The sequence below is a fragment of the Setaria italica genome, chromosome IX, assembly GCF_000263155.2.
Source record: "Setaria italica strain Yugu1 chromosome IX, Setaria_italica_v2.0, whole genome shotgun sequence".
NCBI lineage: Eukaryota > Viridiplantae > Streptophyta > Magnoliopsida > Poales > Poaceae > Setaria > Setaria italica.
Window position 1 is genome coordinate 23,006,655 of NC_028458.1, and position 20,455 is coordinate 23,027,109.

Genomic DNA, 20,455 nt, shown 5'->3' on the forward strand with positions numbered 1-20,455 from the left:
AGCATTTGAAGTGGCTATCCGAATTGGGCATGCCAAAATTTTGATTTGATCATAAAACGTATCCCCTTGCCTCCTTTTGGCATAGCCAAAATTTAGTTCAAAAGTTTTTCAAAAAAAAAACATCCGAGCTATAACGATGTATGTTTGATTCAATTCGAAGTTGAATGAAGTAACCGACCAAACTAGATGCATGACCCAACAAATCCTACTGGTCCATTCCATTAATCCATTGTGTAAAAAAAAAACAAATCCTACTGGTCCATTCCATTAATCCATTCGCATCCTTGCGTGAAGAAAAGGCAACCAAACAAAGAGAGACAGAGGCCTTCTTCCTCTCCTGTTCGTCCTCCCTCCGCTGCTGCTTGCCTGCTTCCATCGCCGGCTCCCCTCTCGATCGATCCATCCACGGTCGGTCGGTTGAGTCGTCGAATGGGTCTGCTGTTCGTGCAGGTGCTCCCACGGGGCAACGGGGACCCCGGCTCCCCGGCGGCGACGGTGCTCCAGTGCCGGCGGTGCCGCCTCGACGCCGCCTCCATGGGCGCCATCCTCTCCAGGGAATTCCAGGGGCGCATCGGCCGCGGCTACCTCTTCGATCGCGTGTACGTACTGCTTCTTCTCCCGCTCCCCGATCTGTTCATTCTTGGCCCGTCGAGTTAGTCTCGCGTCATGTAATGTGGATCACGTTTCCATTCCCCACTTTTCCTGTGTTCCTTTTCATTAGCTGAATGAGCTGTGAATCGCATCTGGATTACCGGAATAAAATTGGTTGCTGATCGTAGGATGCTGTGCATACTTGTGCAGAGGGTCGTACATTGGTTGTGAGGATTGGGAGGGACTTCGTTAAGTGGCGAAAATCTTGGTCCCTGTGGTCTCCTGCCCTGGCACATATTTTCTACTGGGTTCTTGAATCTCTAGGAATCGTGTCGAGTTCCCTCGAATCTTGTGGCGTGCAAACACATACGCGTTATTCCTCTGAGCTGCTGTACTTTGGTCGATCCAATAGATGGGCAATGACCTCCGAAACAAAAACAGCAACCCTGTAGAAGGGAGGAGTGGGGGTGGCTTAGGTAGATGCATTAGTAGGTGATGAAGTTGATTTCAGATGCATATCAATGGTAGAGCAGAAGGTTTTTGGGTATTCATCAGAACAGTGAATGGTGTTCAAGTTGCTCTTGAATTATAGGTAGTGATAAGAGAAATCAATGGAATGGCTGTTGCTGTTTGCCTATTTCTTCGCGGTGAATTCTAGGTAAAAACAACAGCTGTTTTCCTCCCTGTGTAAATTTAGTTAGATTCTTTTCCAAGCCATTCAACTGTTCAATTAATTATCGACACACTACAAAATATCATAACAAACTATATAGTGCCACAAACAATTGGCCTTATTCTTTCAGCTTCCTTCTGTATTCATGTGAAGTATTTCCTCTGTTTCAAGTCTGAACTGATTACTGTTTTCCAAAATCACTGGATAGATGAACTGATCTGTTTGCTTGATGGACTTTTGAGTCGTTACCATTTTGTTCCGTTTATTTCTCCATTCTATGTTTTGTGATGTGTACTGCCACATTTCAGGGTGAACATAACCCTGGGCCCTAACGAGGATCGGGAATTTACGACTGGGCCGCATATAGTGAATGACATTTACTGTATCTGCTGCCAAGAAATTATTGGCTGGAGATATGTAAGTTACAATGATATTTTCTTTCAGCATCTAACAATGGGTGTCCCATACTTTTATACTGATTACGTACATGCATTTCAACAGAGAAATTCGCAAAACAAAGCATTCTATCGAAAGTTGGTAGAAAATTTCTTATTCATGCCCTTTACTACATTGGCATGAGTTCTGAATATTAAGTGTACATAGAAAACATATTGCATGATTAGTTACACATAAAACCCTTGGTGTTTTGCTTTAGTGAACTTGACTTGCTTCCATAGGCTCATCATTCTATTGCACAATGATTTTCTAGTCAGTTTTTCAATTTAGTACATTACAATAGTATTATACCTCATTGTTCCAGCAAATGATGCCACCTCTTTCTTGTAACCCAGTTATGATTGTACATCAAAGTTAACAAAAGGTGAACTAGTGTTATTGCATCTACTGGTTCACGTGTCAGAGAAATGCGACCTGTTACCTGTGGTTTGGTCTCTAGTTGTGCAACTGGTAAATGAAAATCAGAGTATTAGAATTTTTCACAACTTGATTTTAAAGTTGAAACACAGTACTCCTCTGCTTCTTTAACACAGGTAAATGTAACCCATTTGTAATTGGCCATCGATACAAGTCAAGACTTTGTCGCTCACTGTTGTAGAAAATCCATTAAAAAAATCTAGTATATTGAAGCCTTTTGCTTTACACTGTAGAGTAGCTCGTTGCCTGCCTCAGTGATGTCTGATTTGGTCCTGCTTCAATTATGTTTGTGCATATCCAATTTATTTCAGTTTGGTTGCTCTTATTTCATCAGAGCCGTGTGGACAACAATTTCATCATCGGAACATGTCTGACTTCCTATATGTGTGTGATTCCCAGTAGTGTTGCCCTGCAAGTCTTCAGAGCCCTTTGCCCCCATCAAGGAACAAGTAGTCCTGGTTTTCCCTGTCAATCTGGAAACTTGTTTTTCCACTCTCCCCTGGTTCCTTTATGGATTTGTTCCATACTATTCTGATCCAAATGCTCAGTGTGTATAGATTTAATTTAGCAAACAGTGACAGATAGTTTTCCCACTTATCTAACATAATATCTGGAACCAAGCTTCATTATTTAGTGTATAAAACTGTTACTATTATTCTTGAAAGCTGGGAATACACATTTCCAAGTCATGTATACTCTTAATAAATCCTTAATAACACGTAACTCCACATTCCGGTATCTATACAGTGTGTTTTATCATAAGTTGTCTTAATGCTTTGTCATTAACTTCCCTGGATGCCTTATACAGTTCTCTCAGGCTGATTTATACTGTATGGTGCTCTGCAGGAGAAAGCGTACGAGGAGAGCCAAAAATACAAGGAAGGGAAATTCATCTTGGAGAGAGCTTTGATGTGCAAAGCCCCGTGAAAGATCTCATGCCACGGAATGCAGGAACTGTAAGTAATTGTGTAGAAAATTTTAGTTGGACAAACCTGGATAAAGACAAAGGTTGTATGCATAGCCACATGAACTACTGCAGTACTGGAAAGATGTGGGTGGCTTGTGAATGATGATTGGCACAGAACAGCATTAGTTCTGTGGTACATTTCGGTACTTCACGCAAACAGCTAACCAGGGAGTGGTTCAAAATTTGGTTGGCGCTCTTTCTGTTTTCGAAATGGCATTCGGCGCTATATACAAACGTCATGCTGCAGGTTGCAGTTAATCTCGTTCTTTTAAGCTTCAGACCTTTGAAGAAATTGTCTAAGGTTTCTCGTGGTCTCAATTTGCCCTTGAAGGCTAAGCCGTTCTAACTTTCATGAAAAGACATCTTGTTTAGACATTTGACTCTACTTCATATTGGTTATTGGGAAGGCCTTCCACGCGTCCACGACTTGGTAGAAATACATAGAAGAGTGCTTGAGTGCTCCCAAACGGAAAATAATCTTGTACATGAAATTTTCCATGTTGATCCAATTGCATAGAAGACAATGAGAAATTAAGAATTAGACGGAGGCTGTAGTTGACGTCATTGAATGTGTTGTATGTATTTTGTGACTAAAATCATACTGTGAAAATCTTGTACAATTCCTTTTTAAAACTATCGTGATCCAAACAAGACCGACTATATATAGCTACTCCCTCCGTTCCAAATTATAAGTCATTCCAACTTTCTTGGGGAGTCAAACATTTTTATGTTTGACTAAAATTATAGAGAAAATCACAAAAGTTTATGGCATCGAATAGATATATTATGAAAATATATTTAATGAAGAAATTAATGGTACGTATTTGATATCATGAATGTTAGCACTTTATTGTATAAATTTGATCAAACTTGAGATGCTTTGACTCTCCAAGAAAATTGGAATGACTTATAATTTGGAACGGAGGGAGTACAGGATACAAATAGGCAATTGGGAGGCAACTGGCAGTCCAGCTTATTTTACTGTAAGTTTGATACGACATATTTTCTTCGATTTTTTTTCCGAACAGCATATCTGAGAGAAGAAGATAAGTGTTCCGACGAGGTTGCAAGAGAACAGCTAAAGTGAGGAAATGAAATTTCAGCAGAAAAATATGTAACAAGGCCGCTAGCATTTCATCCTACCCCATTCGGCCCAGCTCGCGCCCATCACATGCCAAGGCCTTCTCTCTCTCTCCCTCTCTCTCTCTCTCTCATAGAAAAGAAAAGAAAAAAAAAACCAAACATCTCAGTCCGTTGCTGCTGCTCCTCGCGCGGGCGACGCTTCCCCTCCTCGACGCCTTCCGTCTTCTGCTCCGGCGCCGGCGAGCATCACGAAGCGGCTTCTCCGCCGCGCACCGTCCTTCTTCCTCCACCGAGGTTCGCGCACTCGTCCCCGAACCATATCCTCCGAAACCCTAACCGATAGCTCTTTTGTTTTCTCCATTTGCAACGGATGGTCCTGGCGTCCGCACATTCTCACGCGAAATTAGGTTGCCGGAATGCTGTTTATAAGTATGGTGCAGAGGTGCTGCCTGATTGCGTTGATTAATGTTAAGGATGTGTATGCTATGCGATAGTAATAAGCAGGCGGGAGTAGGCCAAGACTGTTTGGTGGGCCATTTCGTTCTTTTGAACTAAATAAATAGGGACTAAGATATATCGAACAACGACTTAATGGTAATGCGAAAAAGTAGTTTTCTGAATATGCGGATTTTTTATTCCTGATTTAGTAGTGTTAATCAAACATTTGTTACCTCTAATTTCAGGTGACTGATGGTCACTCCTCCGACCAGTGATGACCAATCTGAGAAACTTTCAGCGCCCTCTGAATGTAATTGTGCAGTTCAACCTTGGCAATGTGGATCTGAAGCTGCATCTGGAACCAAACGACACGTTGAGGATGCGGCAAGTGAAACGTGTAGCTCAAAGAAGAAGCGCACTTCACCTGTTCGGGATTACTTCTCAAGGGAGAAGTTCAATGTGAGGTTTTCTGTAGACAGCGGTGTCTCTGATCAAGAAGAAGCTCAGAAAGCAGTTAACTCTGTGTTTATACTGCATGACTATCCCCCGTCAGTTGCTAATCACCCTGGTCTTCGTGCATTTGTTGGTGCATTGAAACCCTCTTTTGAAATGGTAACTCAAAAGACCATTAGAAATGATATCTTGGATCACTACGAGATTGAGAGAAGGAAAGTTCTTGATTACTTGCAAAAGAACAGTGGTTGTGTGGCTGTTACAACTGAACTCTGGACAGATGATAAGAGGAAAAGAGACTATATCGCAGTCACAGGGCATTTCATTGACAAGTCATGGAAGCCCAGAAGGTGCATCTTAAGGTGATTTGCTACTGTAGGTTCTTTGTTAGTTTTATCTATGTGTACTTGTCTTGCCAAATAGATAAAAATATTCTTTTTCTTTGTGTAGGTTTCTATATGTGCCATACCCTCGTGCGTCGGATGCTCTTTGTGATGCACTTTATAAATGCCTCGAGAGTTGGGATCTTAATCGCAAGCTGTCTACTCTGACTCTTCACAATTGCTCTTCTGATGATGCTTTAATTCCACAAACTGAGGCAAAGATTGGGACAACTAATCTTTTATTAGGTGGAAGGATGCTAAATATGCAATGCTGTGCACATAGTCTTGACTCAGTTGTCAAAGATGGCTTGGAAGTGATCGCGACAGCCATTGAAAAAATCCGTGTTAGTGTTGCTTATTGTCTTGCTACACCAGAGAGGTATGAAAAGTTCGAGGAAGCTGCTCTATCACAACAGATTGAATTGACTGAAGAACTGTGCCTTGATTGCAGAAGTAAATGGAATTCAACCTATACTATGCTTCACATTGCTCTGGGATATAATAAGGTTTTTGATCATCTGAAGCAAATTGACTGGAACTTCACTTCATGTCCAACCGCTGAAGATTGGAAATCTGTGTCATCTGTCTGTGATGGATTGAAAGTTTTCCATGAACTCAGAGAAATGTTTTCTGGAACTAAATTCGTGACTGCTAATGTGTTTTTCATACATATATGTGAGATCAAAATGAATATGCACAAATGGCTTGAATGTGGAGATCCAATAATTGAGAAAATGTCTGCTGTCATGGTAGAAAAGTTTGATAAGTAAGGTCTGATATTCACGGCTTGATGGCACTTGCTATCATTCTTGATCCACGAGGTAAAATGGCAATGCTGGAGGTTTGCTATGAGGTCCTCTTTGGTGAAGGAAACTCTGGGAAGCATGTTAGAAAGAGTTGTGATTTTTTGTGTGAGTTGATAAATGAGTACAAAGTGCAACGTGAAAAAGAGTAAGGCTGCATCATCTGATATAAGGTGCTGACACCATTCCGAGCTTTTGTCGCCCATATGAGAGCTAAACATGCTGTAAGGCCTGAAAATGAGCTGGATCGCTATTTAGAGGAAGAGAATGTCCCTTACACAGATGATGAATTTGATATACTTTCTTGGTGGAACGTTACAGGAAGGTATCCTACACTAAAGATGATAGCTCGTGATATCTTTGCTATTCCAATAACAAGGATAGTGTCTGAATCAGCTCTTGAAACCGGCGGGAGAGTTCTAAGTGGACGTTGCAGCCATCTCAGTCCAAAGATGTTGGAAGCCCTGGTATGCTCTCAAGACTGGCATCATATAGAGCTCCAAGGTAATTGAATATTCGCAATATGTATTTGGTATTTCTTTGTGATTTTCTTCTACTAATAATATATAGAATTATGCTTTTTTGGTAAAGAAGGGATCAGAGCTTCTGACATGCGTGGAAGACACTGAAGAGGAGCTCCAGAGTAGTTGTTCTTTTTTAAATGTTGACTCAATTCGAGCATCCTTGTTTGATGCTTGCAATGTAGGCTCATAGTTTATTTGAAAATCACTGTACTCGAACTATGTTTTGTCTCTTGCCAAGGGCAGTGGGTGAATTAGCATTAAGGCCTCGTTCGTTTCCTTTGGAACGGATCTAGTCCAGGAACCGTTCCAGCCCAAGATCGAGTGGATCCCCTTACTTCACTCAATCCCAATTAGGAACTATTCCAAGCCCACAAATAATATGTTCGGCTGTACAGAATTATTTCAGGGCTAGAGCCATTTCAACAGAGCTATTGGACAAAAAAAATTGTTCTCGAAGCAACGAATTCAACCAAAACAAATGTAGCAACAAAACGCTTGTAGCAACAAATTTGTTCTTGAAGTAACATTTGTATTCAACAGAGCCATTTATAAGTAGCAACTAGCAAGACGTTGTACGTGTCCTATACTAGCACGGCAAAGTTCGAATCACAGCACTCTCTTGGAAAAGAAAGAAGAACAAAACAAGTCACGCCCTCCTCTCGTTAGCACTTGAGCTCTTTAACTTACTTCATTGCCGGTGTTAATTTAAAGCCAAGAAAAGGAGGTATTTGAAGTTCCTGTACTTGGTTCCTCAACTGTAGAGGCTGCTCCCAATGCTGCACACATTCATAGAACATATCATAAACAAGATAGAGCTTTTTAGAAGCATGTGCAATTTATACACACAAATAATCTGTGCATGATAGTATGATATTTATACACACAATCTAAGGATATGCAAATGGCACAGACACAGTGAAAGCAAGAGAAATTCACATAAGAGTATAAATTAAGATGTCGTAAGCTTCTAAAATACTGTCACAATTTTCAAGCAGTAGAACTAAAACTATTCACTGGTTAGTTGTGGACAACACTACTTGTGAAAGCAACAATATATGCACTCTCTTAAGCTGAGATTCTTTATTTTAAGCTGAGATTCATAATCATTGTGCTTACTCAGAGACAAACTATAAACAATTTCAGATTTAACAAAGAACAAACAAGTTCAGATTTAACTAATGATAGACAAGTTCAGACTGAACAAAGAATAAACACACAATTTGGCAATCGATGAGCAAAGGAAGAGCAATGCAATAACCCACAAGAACAGGAAGCGCACAGATAGATGCCGATCAGTAACTGCAGATTGATAACATGAATTTGATAAGAGCAAACGTGTCTAAAGATGGGCACAGATTGGTTCCGACAAGAGTAAAAAATAGGCAAAATAGCAAGCTATTCCACATGTACAGACGTTACAGGGAAGTCCACATTGTCCGTTCCCTACCAATAGAGGTTCATTTTTGACGCATTCTCAGATTGATTTAACAGTTAAAATTTCAATATAACCAATTGAATCCAAAATTGAAGCTCTCAAGAGGCACAACATTGTGATCTAAAGATTATTTCTTCCTTTGGAATCTTAGGAGGCTTAAACTACAAACATTCTGTTCCTTGTTTAGCAAAGCATACAACTATGCAACAGGTTGTTACTCAGAGTACATCTAGTTCATAAGCAACGAAGAAAAGGACATGATAAACTAGTAAATAAATGCTTAGTAGAATCGATCGCTCAGAACTGAAGGTGAAGCAAAAAAGGCGAAGCCCAAGAAACCAAGGATCATCCTGTATTTATTTCGGTCCTGAACTCGCAACAAGAACACCACCTAACAAAATAAGAAAACCATGCGCATCCCTCCCGTTATTATTTTCTGAGTAGGAACACGTAAATGACGCCGAAATTCGTAGAATAGTTGGACTAATCCTTGCAGCAAAACTCAGGAAGAGACCTGAAACTTCGCCCCCCACAAGAAAAGCCGGTGAGCCCCGATGATACCAGCAAAGAAGAAATAGGGGGTGGTCGCTACTCGCTAGATAGGAAGGGGAGCAGCGCCATGGTGCTACCCCTACCTGCTGGCCAAGATACAGAGACGGCAAGCTGACCCCTATCAAGCGCCAGATCGACCACCATCAATCGAGCACCAGATCGATCTGCCAGGGCGAGAGGGAGAGAAGAGGAAAAGGCAGCAGCTTACTGACGAGAAGGCGGCGGCCGTCGTCGTGGTGGTGGCCGTCAAAGATGTCCCATGCCACCACGCCGTCCCCTTACGCCGCCACGCCACCACCTCGTGCCGCCGCCGTGTCGCCTCACGCGCCGCCACCTTGCATCACCTCGCGTCGCCTCGTGCGTCCGTCACCTGGATCGGAACGGGGTGAGACCAGTGGAAGCGTTCCGGGGCGTGGAGAGGGCGGAAAGTTCATTCCGGGTCCATTTTTGTTCCCAGCCGTATCTAACCGAAGGACCATCCTTATCCGACCTGACTTCAAACCGACCCTATTCGATCCGAATGGAATAGGCCACGTTCCGGACCGTTCCAGCCAAAACGAACGAGGTCTAAGAGGGCCAAAACGAACGAGGTTTAAGAGGGCTTAGAATTTCTTGGTCATAGTAATAATTGCCCCTGTTGAAACCAATAATGAGAATCCAGATGTCTTCTCTGATTGTTGGTGCGGAGCACAGCGAAAGGTCGGCAAGGAACACCGGAAAGGCCTCAATTCCTTTATCACCCTCAGGGCATGGTGGTTTTGGACTTGTGGTCTTTGTCGAAACACCGCAGTGGCTGTTTTCAATGTGGTATTGCCTCGTTTGGATTGTGTCCTCCGGGAGATCTCTGATGTCGCTCGTCTGTGGATCACGGCTGGAGCAACAAGATTCGTTCTTTTCCATTTGTGCTCGTTCTCTCTTGCTACCGGTGGTGCGCATGTTAATCTAGAGCGCTGTCCTTTTCTTTTTCTTCCTCTCGGAGCTGTGTTTGGGCCGTTTTCTTCTACCTTTGAATACAAAGGTATGCATATTTCAGAAAAGGAATCCATAATGAGCTTGGTAGGCTCCAATCTCAGAAAAGGAAAAAAGACACATAACCAATTTTCTGGTTTTCCAATATCAAAATGGTTAATTAATTCTTCACACTTACATTAATAGTTCAGTGACACTGAACAAGGTTACATATTATTGCTGTATTTTCACTTCTTTTACTTCAGTCAAAGCTTCAGTATCTTGGAATAAGTTCATTTTGACCATCGAACTATTACCGGAGTGTGCTCAAACATCATACAATCAACTATATTTACATGCAGTGCTCGGTTAAAAAGAATTGACTCCTATAAAAGTTATACTCCTATAAAAATTTGGTTTTGATTGAAAAAAGTGATCGCATCTGGATGTCTTTTCCTATTTAAAACAAGTAGTGACTGGAATTCTAGAAATTTTAATATTCAAAATCATGAGCTAGATACAAGTGAGACACTTGGCTAAGAAAAAGCCGAGTGAGGTCAGAAAAATTTCAACTGATTCGGTTAAAAAAAGTTCTTAGATTACATGTGGACACATCCAAACCCAAACGTGTTCTTAACTTAGGGCCTGTTTGGATACACCCTCCTAAAGATTACGAGTCCACTTTTAGGACTTGTGCATCCAAACATGAGTCCTAAAAGTACACTCCTAAACTTTATCATTAGGAGGGTCAAGGGGTCCTAATGGATCCTTTTTCTACTAAAAGTGGTCCTCAAGTCCCCCTTTACCCTATTGCCCTCGCATGCATTAATGACGTGAACAGTGCAGGGATAGTTTAGATGAGTAATTGAGGGGTAAAAATGATATTTTTCCTCTAAGGTCCTAAAGATTAGTAGTCCATCCAAATAGCCCTGTACTAAACTTTAGAACTAGCAATTTGAGGATCCTAAACTTTAGTACACTACTAAACTTTAGGAGTTTGTATCCAAGCAGGGTCTTAAAAGGGGAAAACCCAAGGCCTCCCTCCTTGTCCCTCCTAGTCCCTCCCGAGCTGCTCTCCCGCTTGCGACGCTCCCCCTCCTCGGCGCCTCCGGTCCAGCGGTCCTCCGCTCCGGCGCCGATTTGCAGCGGCGAAGCCGGCACGCGCCATCCTCCGTCCTTCACCAAGTTCGTGCGCCAACTCCGCCTCTGAACCATACCCTCCTAAACCCTAATCCGTCTCTTTTCCCTTCCTTTTTGATTTGGTGATCTGCCTCGGTGCCGTTCGTTCGCACTTCCTCTCCCGAGATTGGAGCGCGGAATGATGTACATTGAGAAAAATGCGGTAGTCAGTAAAGAGCAACTAGGCTGAATGAAGACGATATACTGTTTGGGTCATTTCGTTCTTAAGATTAAAAAAATTCGCTTGGGCTGAAGAGGCTCGAGGATCTCTAAAATTTGCACTGTGATAGCCGTACTATCACCCTGATGATAATGTTCAAAATGAGTGTGTTGAATAAATAGCATAATTTTTATTGTTGATTTATTATTGCTAAGTGCTAATCATGCATCTCTTACTGCTGATTTCAGTAGTCTGATGGCCACCCCTCCGGCCAGTGGTGGCCACCCAGAGGAATCCTTAGCAGCCCTTCCATTTAATTCTGGGGTCGAACTTGAAGCTGCATCTCAAGTGCAACAACAGAGCGAAGGTGCTTTAAGTGTATCTTTTGGCTCCAAGAGGAAGCGGCCCCCTGTTTGGGATTACTTCGCAAAAGAGAAGGCCCATGGGGTTTGGAAAGCACAGTGTATTTGGTGCATGAAGTATATCTCAGGTGGAACAAAGGCTGGCCCTGGTACTGCAAATCTGATGCAGCATTTGGATAACTGCATTGGTGTAAATTGTGGTGGTGGCAAAAAGCAAACAAGTTTGAGTTCTGGAAGTGGTAAACGCAGAAAAGTTTCTGTGGAGAGCGGTGTCTCTGATGAACAAGTAGCTCGCAAGGCGCTTTCTTCTATGTTTATACTGCAGAATTATCCGCTGCCCAATGCTGATCTTGTTGATGCATTTGTTGATGCATTGCAACCCTTTTATGAAGTGGTCAATCAAAATACCATCAGAGAGGATATCTTGGATCTTTATGAAGCAGGGAGAAAGAAAGTTCTCAATAACTTGCGAAAGTACAAGTCCCGTGTGGCTGTTGCAACTGAATTTTGGACAGATATAAAAAAAAAGACACTATATGGCAGTTAAAGCACATTTCATTGACGAGTCCATGAAGCCCAGAAGGGCTATTTTGAGGTGATTTCCTACTGTTGATTCTTCGTAAGGTTTACATTTAAGTACTTGTCTTGTTGAAATAGTTTTGCTCCATGTAGGTTTCTGCGTGTGCCATGCCCTGGAACATCAGATGTTCTTTGTGAAGCACTTTATAAATGCCTCCAGAGTTGGGATCTAGATTGCAAGCTATCTACATTGAATCTTGAGAACTACTCTGCAAATGAGGATTTAATTCCACTTATTAAGGAAAAGATTGGGCCAGGTAATCTATTACTAGGTGGAAAGATGTTACATATGGGATGCTGTGCACATAATCTGAACTCAGTTGTCAAAGAAGGCGGGGAGGTGATTTGGGCAGATATAGTAAAAATCCGTGATAGTGTTGCTTATTGCCTTTCTACACCAAAGAGATATGAAATGTTCGAGGAAGCAGCTGAGTCACAACAGGTTGAATTGACTGAAGAACTATGTCTTGATTGCAAAACTAGTTGGAATTCAACCTATATTATGCTTCGTGTCGCTCTGCTATATAAGAAGGTTTTTGATCATTTGAAGCAAATTGACACCCACTTCACTTCTTATCCAACTGCTGAAGATTGGGAATTGGCCTCATCTGCTTGTGATAGATTAAAACATTTCCATAAACTAAGTGAAATGTTTTCTGGACCCAAACTTGTGGCTGATAACAATTTTTTTGTACAGATATGTGGGATCAAATTTCTAATGCAAAAATGGCTTGGATGTGGAGATCCAGTAATTGAGAAAATGTCTGCTGCCATGATAGAAAATTTTGATAAATATTGGTCTGACATTCATGAGTTGATGGCCCTTGGTATTATTCTTGATCCACGAGGTAAAACTGGAGCCCTGCATACTGTCATTGGTGAAGAAAACGCTGATTATCATGTTAGAAAGATTGTTGACCTTTTGCGTGAACTGGTGAATGAATACAAAAAAGTGCAAACTGAAGAAGAGGGCATGGCAACATCATCTCCTAGTTCCTTTGATGCCTGTATGGAAGCTGAGCACGCAGAGTGGATGGAAAAAGAGCTAGACCACTACTTAGAGACAGAACGCCTTGGTAACGTGGATAGGAGTAAATTTGATGTGGTTCGCTGGTGGAGTGTGGATTATTGTTTTCCCACACTGCAGATGATAGCTCGAGATATCTTTGCAATTCCTATCACAACAGTAGGTTCTGAATCAGGTCTTAGCGCTGGTGGGAGAGTACTAAGCGGACACTTAAGCCACCTCGCCCCAAAGACGTTGGAAGCATTCATATGCACCCAAGACTGGCTTTGCAACGAGCTTCAAGGTAATCAAATGTGCAGCGTCAGTTGTGTCTTTTTCGTGTGTGTGTGTGTGGGTTTGTCAGTTTCTTCTACTGATGTAAAGAATTATGCATCCTTTAGCTGCAGATGAGACAGGAGCCTCTAATATGCTGAGAAGACGTTGAAGAAAAACTGAAGAGTAGCAGTCCTGGTTCGACCATTGACTTGGATTAGAGTAACCTAGTTCTAGTATTGAATTTGAACCATGCCTGTTAAGAAGCTTGTATCTGTCCTGTTCAAGTGCTCCCTGTAAGAGAAATGTACTTTTGATGCGCAACTGCGCAAGGGTTCGTCCGGTTGCTAGCTCTCAGTTCTCATCATTTTGGAAAAGCATACTTGGACTGGCAGGAGTTGCTTGTATGCTACCAAAAACAAATAAAATGAAAAGAGTACATTTCATTGTTGACGTATTACATACTGCCACGTACAAGCAAATCCAGACACCTCCCAGCTTGTGTGATTCGAGCGCCGCCGCACGTTGCTTGGGTGTTTCCTTCTCGTCCCCCTTCTTAATTTCTGATTATATGGTTTTAATTATAATACTTCTATATCATTCCAGACCTGTGGCATATCACCTCCATTAAGCATATCAAGGACCTCCTTTTTCACCCGTTCACCCAGAACCTGCCAGAATCGTTTGTAGAAAATTGATGGCATTCCATCAGCTCCCGGTGCTTTCAGGTCCCCAATGCTCTCCGTTGAAATCCCAATTAGTGGATACCATACCACTTGTACACGTGAAAGCTTGATTTGTCTAAAGTACTCCTACCTGTGCGTATGGAAGATTAGGAGAGATTAAACAATGCAGCTTGGTAGAGTGTGGATCGGCGGCCTGATGCTCAACTCCCTTATTGCTCCACTTCCCAACCATCTCCTTCACCACCTCCTTGGGGTAGGCAGCTCAATGCTGCTTGCTGCTGGCTGCTGCTGCGTTCTGTGCTCATCCCTAAGGTTAAACAACCGGAGAAATTGAAAGACTTGAGGCCAATCATCTTGTGCATTGTCCTCTACAAACTTGTATCTAAAGTGTTGGCAAAAACAGATTGAAGCAGTTCCTGCTGGATATTATTTCCCCTTCGCAAAGTGCCTTTGCGGCAGGCGCTTGATCACGGATAATGTGCTTTTGGCATATGAATTAACCCATCACATAAAAAATAGGAGAAAAGGGGCTCGAGGAATGGCTGCTATTAAGCTTGACTAGAGTATGGGGCGCGCCTCTGGCGTGCTAATTTTCTGACGAAATTTTCATTAAAAGAATGATGTTCATGTATTAGCGTCAAGAGCATGATATGTCTTGGGAAAAAATAAATTTAGTGGTACTAATCAGGCAATTGCATGTGCTTATATTTAGGTCTTTATATTTTGACATGACAGTAGAAATTATGATTTTAATAATGACGATTAATGTCTGCATGCGATAGTATAAGCATTAACTTTGAAGGAGTTGCGTAACAATCACATATTCATCAGTGTGGGATAATTGCATAACAATCACATTCACGTTATTTTTGCTCATATGGAAGAATAAACCAACTATTACTGAAACAAGTAATAAGATAACATAGTACATAATTACAAAGTAGTGATAGAAGGTGAGTATTAAAATAACTAAACACATCTAAGAGCAGTGCTTGTTGACTAAATGGACAAACTGGTCAGTAAACATCTCAAGAGTAGATTGTGGAGGAATTTTTCCTGTGTATGTAAGCGTGACGGCGTTCGAAGCAGTAGCGTTGCCTGTATTTGGAGAAACCGCAAGAAAAAGTATGTTGCTGTAATCGGCGGATAGCTCTGCGATCTTAGCGATGAAGTTGCAATGTTGATTTTCTATCTTTTTCAAGCGTTTCATATGAGCGACACATGTGTCCTCAAAAATCCATGCCCAAGACATAGTTGATTCCTTCTCTTTCTGAGTCTTCAATAGATTGGCATGGTTGTGATCAACTAAAGTTAATTTTCCTTCGCTTGCGATATTGTGAATGGCATCGTCGTAGCCTGATTCTATTGCTCCGCCTACGGTATCTATGAAATCGCTGTAGTAGGTTGTTTTCTTATTACGCGGAGGAGGTGTTCGCTGCGTTGGCATAATAGTAATGGAGGTAGTAAAGATAGAATGATTCATTTCTCTCACAGCTGTTCTAGATACATAAAAGCCTAGGTCTTGCGCAATTTGATTGAAAAATAGCTTCTTTGGTATCTAAACAGACGACATAGTTCTGCAACATTTAAAATAGTTCCTCAGCTTTCATGTTGGAGTAGTAGAGATTTGATGCGTTGTACAAAAGAAAAAAATGATTTAAACAATGGAAAGTTCATACTTGCGGTTTTAGTTGCAATATCACCTTTGTGTTTACTTCGTTGTGAAAGTGATTACCATATGGAAAGATCGTAGCTTGAAGAGATAGAAGTACTTGCATCTTGGATAGCTATTTATATAAGATATTCCTAGTTACAAACACCTATAGGCAAAGGTGGACACATATGAAATTCGTGGCAGCTAATCTTCTTGTCGTGCATTCATTGTGTCATGCAAGTGTTGCGCATGAAAGTTGTGTTTATCCATGTGTCTATGTCTTGTATATGTGCGATATCCTCCAATCGACAACGTGGTTCCACGTATTGGGCTGGGATCGGCCCATTCATTCCGAAAAGCCCAGTAGTTGGTGTAGCAAAGAAACACGAGGTCACCAGTAGCTTCCACTACGAGCGCGTGACTTCCAGCGTCTTCTTTCATTTGCTTGGGTATTCACTCCATGCGAAATCTAGCATTGATGGCACTTAACATCTTCAAAACCTATGTCAAGAAATGGAGCGTCGATCTGAACAGCACGCGAAGGGCAGGCGCGCATCGATAGTCAATAAGAGAGAGGAAGTTGGTTGGTATGCAGTGAATAGTTAAAAGTTATCTAATGATGCTTGTTGAATTTGATTCGACTAACTGATCCATGTTTCTTTTCGAACAAATCGGAGTAAGGAGGACAGGAAGGAAAGGTACGTGGGTCTCTTTCGATTCTCGCAGTAAAGTGAAACATTCGCTGGAACTGTGGTAGGATTATCGCTGGAACCTAAGTAATTCATAGGTTAGTTCATCAGTATTTAGTCTCTGCATACAAAGATAGGAATAGATCTATATAGTTTTGCTTACTCTATAGAAATGGACATGAATATTCACTACAAAGAAATGGAAAAGCAGTTGACTAAGTAGGAAACACTACTTGAACTCAAAGGGTCATAGATATATAAAGTTCTCCCATAGATTAGGTGTATAAATAATTGGGGATTGTAAATCATGACCACACTTTTTGTGAAACTTAACATGGTTATAGTACGTTGATGTTGTCAATATGTTGTTGATGTCAAATAACTATGTATTCGCTGTTATGTTACTAAATTAAATTGAAGACATAATATGAATTGTGTCAATAGCATTGTAGTGTGCAACATAGCCGTGGTAACGTATAGATCAGACGGTTATGTACGCAGTATTAGTGTTTGTGCCCGATATTTTATATGACTATATTTGTTGATTACAACTTTAGCTTGTCCATGCTCATATTGATTATATTACGACTATAATTCACCTTTTTTATATTGACCTGTGTAGAATGACAACAGAAGAATTATGCCCTATGAGTGATATTGGAAAGACATTCTAGTGGTACGATGATTGGTATGGAAAGATCAGTACCAATGTTACTGGGAAGGTACAATACTATTGACTAATCATCATTAATTGATAATATACTAATATCTAATTTTCTGGAACATGGGTTTCTGTATTTCAAGAAACAATTAGGATTAATGGAGAGTCAGTAGTGCGAGAGTTGGGTTGCCTACTAAATAGCATGCAACCATGTTTTAGCCGTACTTGCATAGAAAGAAACAACTAGCAAATAAGTCTTTCTTTTCAGTTTCCAAAGAATGGCAACATATTCAAGAATATGACAGATGTGTATATTCGCAGTGACTTACATGACAATATTGAGGATGCAAAAGCATGTTTGTATAACAAAGTAGTGGAGCATCCGGTGCAAATTCACAGAATTGGTATTGCCGATTATAACAGTAAAGAAAGAGACGTCATCTATGTAGAATGGGAATCAATGCACGAGAAGATGTGTCAACTATTCTATATTAACTTTAATATGCTATTTGGTTGGGAAGCTGGATTGGTTGAAGCAGAAAGACTATATCAAGTATATGGTTACAGTTTGATTAATTCTGATCTCAGTGGTATTGAAAATGCATCAACAAAGGTGCGGACTCGGTTTATAAATATGCTTCGAGATAGAGTATTAATATTTAGAGATGATGTAGTCAAAAGCAAAGCAAGGCTAAAGAGCTTGTGCGAGAAGAAAGACATATATGTAAGCTGGGTTAATGTCAATATACGTGAAGCTACAAAGGTATGAGTTATGACCACAATCGTTTCTTACATGTCCATCTTAAAATGATCGTAGCATGATCAGTCTAAAGATAGATTTTGTCATTGTACTTACAGTTGCTAATATATGCAGAAGTGGAGAAGGATTGTTTCTGTTTCAAATAAATTCATCTTCAATAATATAATTGATGGCTCTCGAAATGAAAAGGAAGAAGTGGAGGTAATACAAATGGGAAATCATGTGTTTGCTGGTGAGATGGTATTGCATGTAGTAGAACATGATAATAGCAAGGAAGATGTTTTATGCAGAAGAATGTTGGAAAGTGAAACAAAATACAACTTTGCAAGTGCAGAAGAAGATGTGTATAAAGAAGGCATTGCATCTGTCGAAAATGAGAGGAATGGTGTTTATTTTGGACATAATTATCGATCAATGGCTATTGCTATAGAGGACAAAATCAAGGGAAACAAATTGAAAAATGAAATGGTGGAATTTGGATCCAAGATGATTTCGAAGTGGAGGTCAATGGTTGCAGCAATACAATACATTCATACAGTTTGGAGTGAAGCTCGTAATCAAGTGGCTCAATGCCAAAACATCATAGGTAAACATGAAATAGCATCAAAAATAGTAAACAATGTTGCTGATTTACTTGCAAGGAGCTCATGGATTAGAACCTAATATGCGTAGATTTGAAGCAGCATCTATTTGAGTAGAATGTAACGGTGAATTTGTATGTACAAAACATTGTAGGCGTACTTGGTGTAAATGTAAGTGATGTAATTATACACTCATCTAAGCGTCATTCATTTTGTTGTGACATTAGCTGTAGCATAGAAGATCTAATTTTGTCTGAGCTTAGGTAGCTGGCAGGCCACACAATTGTTGAGTCTGTTTTAGACGCTATCTAGTTAAATACTAAAGTGGTTTAGATCTGGATCCAGCAAAATCGCAATTCTGTACCCAGTAAGATACAATGCCATGGTACTTGATGGTGCAAAACTATCTGTGAATTGAATCATCTTTTCCTTTGGTCCAATTGAGGTGGTACTTAGTTTAACGGGTCAAGAAGCTATTGAATGCAAGAGACTTGAACTCATAACAAATTTCAAAATTACCTAATTGTTCACGCCGAAGTAAATATGCATGGAATCTAACTATTCCTTCTTGTACATATTTTGATTAAGCATTATTAATCTCTTTGTTTCCATGTACTGCACTCTGTTTTATGGAAATACTGAAGTATTCTCCGTTGGCGGGGATTGTACAAGATGGCTTTACAATCATACTTGTAAATGAATATTTTTTTTTGTATATCAATACATTACTCTTAACGCCAGATCTAATTTACCACAGTAGAACCTGGTTGACTCACTTGTTATTTGCCGTGTGTCGTAATACGAGTGAAACGCCGCTCTAAGGTGACACGCAATGCATGGTGATAAAAGTGTCATTGTTTTAGAATTGAATTAGACGCGTGTCGTCCTATACTGCGAGTAAATAAATATATAGCGTTCTCGATCGAGCACCGCTAAAAGAAATCGTGTGCAAGGGAAAAGATAAAATTGGTAGAAAACGGAGAGTTCAAAGAGAGGTTATTTACCGCGTGTCGTAGTATGAGTGAAACGCCGCTCTAAGGTGACACACAATGTGTCGTGGATTAGACGTGCATGGCTAGACGCATGTTCTCCTATACTGCGAACAAATAAGTATATAGCATTCTCGATCCAGCACCGCTAAAAGAAACTGTGCGCAAGGGAAAGAATAAACTTGGTAGAAAACTGTTGGGAGGGAATATTAACGACCTCCTAATACCCATTAGAGCAACTCCAAGAGTACGCTAAAAAATTCTTTCCCAAAACTATGTATTGGGAGTTCTTCCAAAAAAAATTTCCTCCAAAAACAAATCAATCCACAGCAGATCGCTAATAAATAGCCCCTAATATTTTAAGACAGGCCACGTTATCGTATTGGGCCCATTGGAAGGGACGCGCGAGCGTGCGGGAATCAGGATTGGGGGAGGAATGCCAACGCTAAAATATACGCGGTGGTAGGCTATTTTTTAGCGTTGCTAAAAAGTTGGGGAAGGTTTGGGTGGACTGTTGGAGTTCGTTTTTTCTCCTTTTTTCCCTAAAAAAGGTATTGGGGGTAAGATTAGCAGCCTCTTGGAGTTGCTCTTAAAACAACAATCACGAAGGCCCATACCCACCTGCGATGATGAAGACTGCCATCAGCCCAACATGAGAGGGGAGCGCCCCGCTCTGCCTCGCCCGACCCAGAGCCCCGGGGTCGGAAACCCCGACCCCTTGACGGCTAGACTCCGCCTCACCCGACCCGCAGTCCCAGGGTCGGGAGCGCCCGACCCCTCGCCGCAAGACTCCGCCTCGCCCGACCCAGGGCGTAGGGGGTCGGACTCATCCGGGCCCACAAGACAAGAATCCACCTCGGCCGCAGACTGGAAGATAAGAGTGCGGATCTCGTGGGCCTCCCGCCGATCTCGCCATAAATGCGCCGCGGCTCTGGCGTGCAGAAAGGCGCCCGCGCCCCCGACGTGTCCCGCCACAAGTACCCAAGCACAGCCGCACAGCACAGGCTACAGTGGCCGTGGCTCTCCTTGATTCGTTGCCAGGCACTTATGCCCTGCGCCGCCCGGCACAGGAAGAAGCCCCGCCCGTCTCGCGCCCCGCGCATCCGACGACAGGGACGCGACGTCCGTGTCCCACGGGCCATCAGCAAGATAA

The 20,455-nt window shown here is 41.5% G+C and overlaps 2 protein-coding genes across 5 annotated transcripts; both read left to right on the forward strand.

Moving 5' to 3' along the window:
- Positions 1–287: 287 nt before the first annotated feature.
- LOC101770824 (putative yippee-like protein Os10g0369500) lies at positions 288–3,309 on the forward strand. Its single transcript, XM_004983173.3, has 3 exons — positions 288–599; positions 1,573–1,681; positions 2,984–3,309. Exons 1-3 carry the CDS (start codon positions 430–432, stop codon positions 3,062–3,064), a joined length of 360 nt encoding a protein of 119 aa, XP_004983230.1. The 5' UTR covers positions 288–429; the 3' UTR covers positions 3,065–3,309.
- Positions 3,310–4,123: 814 nt separating this feature from the next.
- On the forward strand, positions 4,124–7,127 carry LOC105913572 (zinc finger BED domain-containing protein RICESLEEPER 2-like). 4 transcript variants are annotated; one of them, XM_012842573.2, is made up of 5 exons: positions 4,124–4,481; positions 4,871–5,440; positions 5,529–6,488; positions 6,586–6,768; positions 6,859–7,127. In XM_012842573.2, exons 2-3 carry the CDS (start codon positions 4,878–4,880, stop codon positions 6,229–6,231), a joined length of 1,266 nt encoding a protein of 421 aa, XP_012698027.1. In that variant the 5' UTR covers positions 4,124–4,481; positions 4,871–4,877; the 3' UTR covers positions 6,232–6,488; positions 6,586–6,768; positions 6,859–7,127. The 4 variants fall into 4 exon arrangements, with proteins under 4 accessions (XP_012698027.1, XP_022678626.1, XP_012698026.1 ...); XM_022822891.1 differs by having other exon boundaries at positions 5,529–6,768; positions 6,856–7,127; XM_012842572.2 differs by having other exon boundaries at positions 5,529–6,768.
- The last annotated feature ends 13,328 nt before the right edge of the window (positions 7,128–20,455 follow it).

What these genes read in the sequence shown, in the direction of transcription:
- LOC105913572 (XM_022822891.1), top strand. Translation starts at nt 4,878, where the DNA reads ATGGTCACTCCTCCGACCAGTGATGACCAATCTGAGAAACTTTCAGCG. An exon ending in CCCAGAAGGTGCATCTTAAG is followed by an intron (nt 5,441 to 5,528) that starts GTGATTTGCTAC and finishes TTCTTTGTGTAG; the next exon opens with GTTTCTATATGTGCCATACC.
- LOC101770824 (XM_004983173.3), top strand. Translation starts at nt 430, where the DNA reads ATGGGTCTGCTGTTCGTGCAGGTGCTCCCACGGGGCAACGGGGACCCC. An exon ending in GGCTACCTCTTCGATCGCGT is followed by an intron (nt 600 to 1,572) that starts GTACGTACTGCT and finishes GCCACATTTCAG; the next exon opens with GGTGAACATAACCCTGGGCC. An exon ending in AAATTATTGGCTGGAGATAT is followed by an intron (nt 1,682 to 2,983) that starts GTAAGTTACAAT and finishes GGTGCTCTGCAG; the next exon opens with GAGAAAGCGTACGAGGAGAG.